Source organism: Mycetomoellerius zeteki, unplaced genomic scaffold, assembly GCF_001594055.1.
Source record: "Mycetomoellerius zeteki isolate Tzet28-1 unplaced genomic scaffold, Tzet1.0 scaffold568, whole genome shotgun sequence".
Classification (NCBI taxonomy): Eukaryota; Metazoa; Arthropoda; class Insecta; order Hymenoptera; family Formicidae; genus Mycetomoellerius; species Mycetomoellerius zeteki.
In genome coordinates this window covers 1-2,065 of record NW_017257575.1, presented here as the reverse complement: position 1 = coordinate 2,065, position 2,065 = coordinate 1, and the positions used below count along the sequence as shown (strand labels likewise).

General features: G+C 30.5%; 1 protein-coding gene across 1 annotated transcript; it reads right to left on the bottom strand.

Annotated features, from left to right (window-relative positions):
* Positions 1 to 915: 915 nt before the first annotated feature.
* Positions 916 to 1,845, bottom strand: LOC108727990 (uncharacterized). The gene has a single exon (XM_018456338.1). The coding sequence runs from the start codon at positions 1,843 to 1,845 to the stop codon at positions 916 to 918; it is 930 nt and encodes a 309-aa protein (XP_018311840.1).
* Between the last annotated feature and the right edge of the window lie 220 nt (positions 1,846 to 2,065).

Here is a 2,065-nt window from a genome sequence, read left to right as displayed (position 1 = left end):
AGTCCGCCTTTATATGTATAGGTAATATTCTTTGTGCAATTTGAAATGAATACTTTTTCAGTTCTAATAAATATGTAACATACATAAATATTGTTAGGTATTTATATTATTATAATAAAACTAGATCAACTCATAAATTAGAACAATAAAGCTTCTTCTTTATTAAAACTATTTTTCTTACAATTAGTCTTTAGTTAATAAAAGAAAGCTGTTAATACAATAAAATTTAAGTCTTGAGTTAATAAAATAAAACTTGTTAATATAATAAAATTGTTTGAACAATTACAAAAATAAAATTTGTTAATAAAATAAAACTTTTCTCTCTCCGTTTGGACAATCACAAAAATAAAATTTGTTGATAAAATAAACTCTGTTTAAACAATTACAAAAATATAACTTAAAATTAGAAAATAATTACGTCAACTTTACTTTCCTAGCTTTTAAGGAAGCAAAATTATCAATTATTTTTTCCAAATTTAACAGTTGCGTTATTTCGTATTCAATTGCAAGTATACTTAAATTGCTTAATCTCTCTTGGCCCATTGCAGATCTTAAGTAATTTTTCACCAATTTAAGTTTGCTGAAGGATCTTTCTGCTGATGCGGAGGTGACTGGGATAGTTAAGTAAATCCTATATGCTGTCTCCATATTTTTGTAATTAGGTATCAAGTCAAAATCATGAATTAATTGAAGGATTTCTAAGTGGTCCATTTCTTTAAAATTTTCGTTTAAAGGCGGAAACAATTTTTTCGCACTCAGTACTTCACTCAAAAACTCCGGCCCGTTCAAGTCAGCAGCATATTTATCAACCAGATCCATACAAAATTTGCTCAAAATATTTTCGTCCATTGATACTATATTTGAGCCAGAAAGAAATTCAAAATCTTCAGATACCTTTCGAAGTTTCTCAAATCTCTAGTTAAGTTGCTCGATTATTGTATCAATAGCTTCCAAGTAAGCAACACGAAATTTTTCATTCAAATTGGCACTTTCATCAGAAGCTTCATAATCAAATTGTTTTTTTGTTTTTCTTTTCCGACTCTCCTTAAATACAGGATCTATATCTAATGACTTGGCCAAATCTATACTTTCCTGTAGAAAGTTTGGAAACTTCTCATTTCTTATTGTGTTTATAATATTTTTCAGACTTTCAATAAGTTTGCTAGCGATCGAAACTGTAATAGTTTTTTTCTGTAGAAGAACATTTACATTATCAATTTGCTCCAAGATGTTATTCCACACTACCAAACTGCAGATAAAGTGAAAATTTTTTATCTGTTTTAAAAAGTTTTTTGCTCCTGAGTATGTTTCCTCATTTTTTCTAAATTGCGTAAGGTCTTCCAAAGCTTTAAAAATATTTGGCAACTCTTTGTACACTGCAGAAATAGCTTGCTTTTTCAATGACCATCGACTATCACAATGTTTCTTCAAAGAAACCGTTACATGTGACATAAGAATGTCCCATCTGTCAGGAGAAGATGAGAAAAAGACAAATAAACTTTGGACAATACCAAAAAATGTCATCATTTCTGGTGATACGCTAGCAGCGTGAACTCCAACTAGATTTAATGAATGTGATGAACATGGTATAAAATAAGCTAATTTGTTGACTTCGATAATGCGAGCCTGCACTCCTTTGTATTTCCCCGCCATGTTCGCACCATTATCGTAACACTGAGCTCTACAATTCTGGATATCTAAGTTATCAGCCTGCAATTTGTTTAAAATATCTTGTGCCAGTCCTTCACCCGTTTTTTGTTTGGTTTCTATAAAATCGACAAACCTTTCTTCAATTGAACACTTTTCATTTTGTGTTACCTTAACATATCGTATGATCTGAGTCATTTGCTCTTTGTGAGCTGTATCTGGAGTACAGTCAAAGGAAATAGAAAAGTACTTCGCTTTATGAATTTCGCTAATAATGATTTTTTTTACTTCGTGGGCAAATAGGCTTATCACTTCATTCTGTATAATATTTGAAAAGTAAGAGGTATGTCTTCCTGTGTGTGGAATTTTGATTGCCTCGACGTGACATTGTATTTCTGAGTCGTGTTTTGCTATTAAC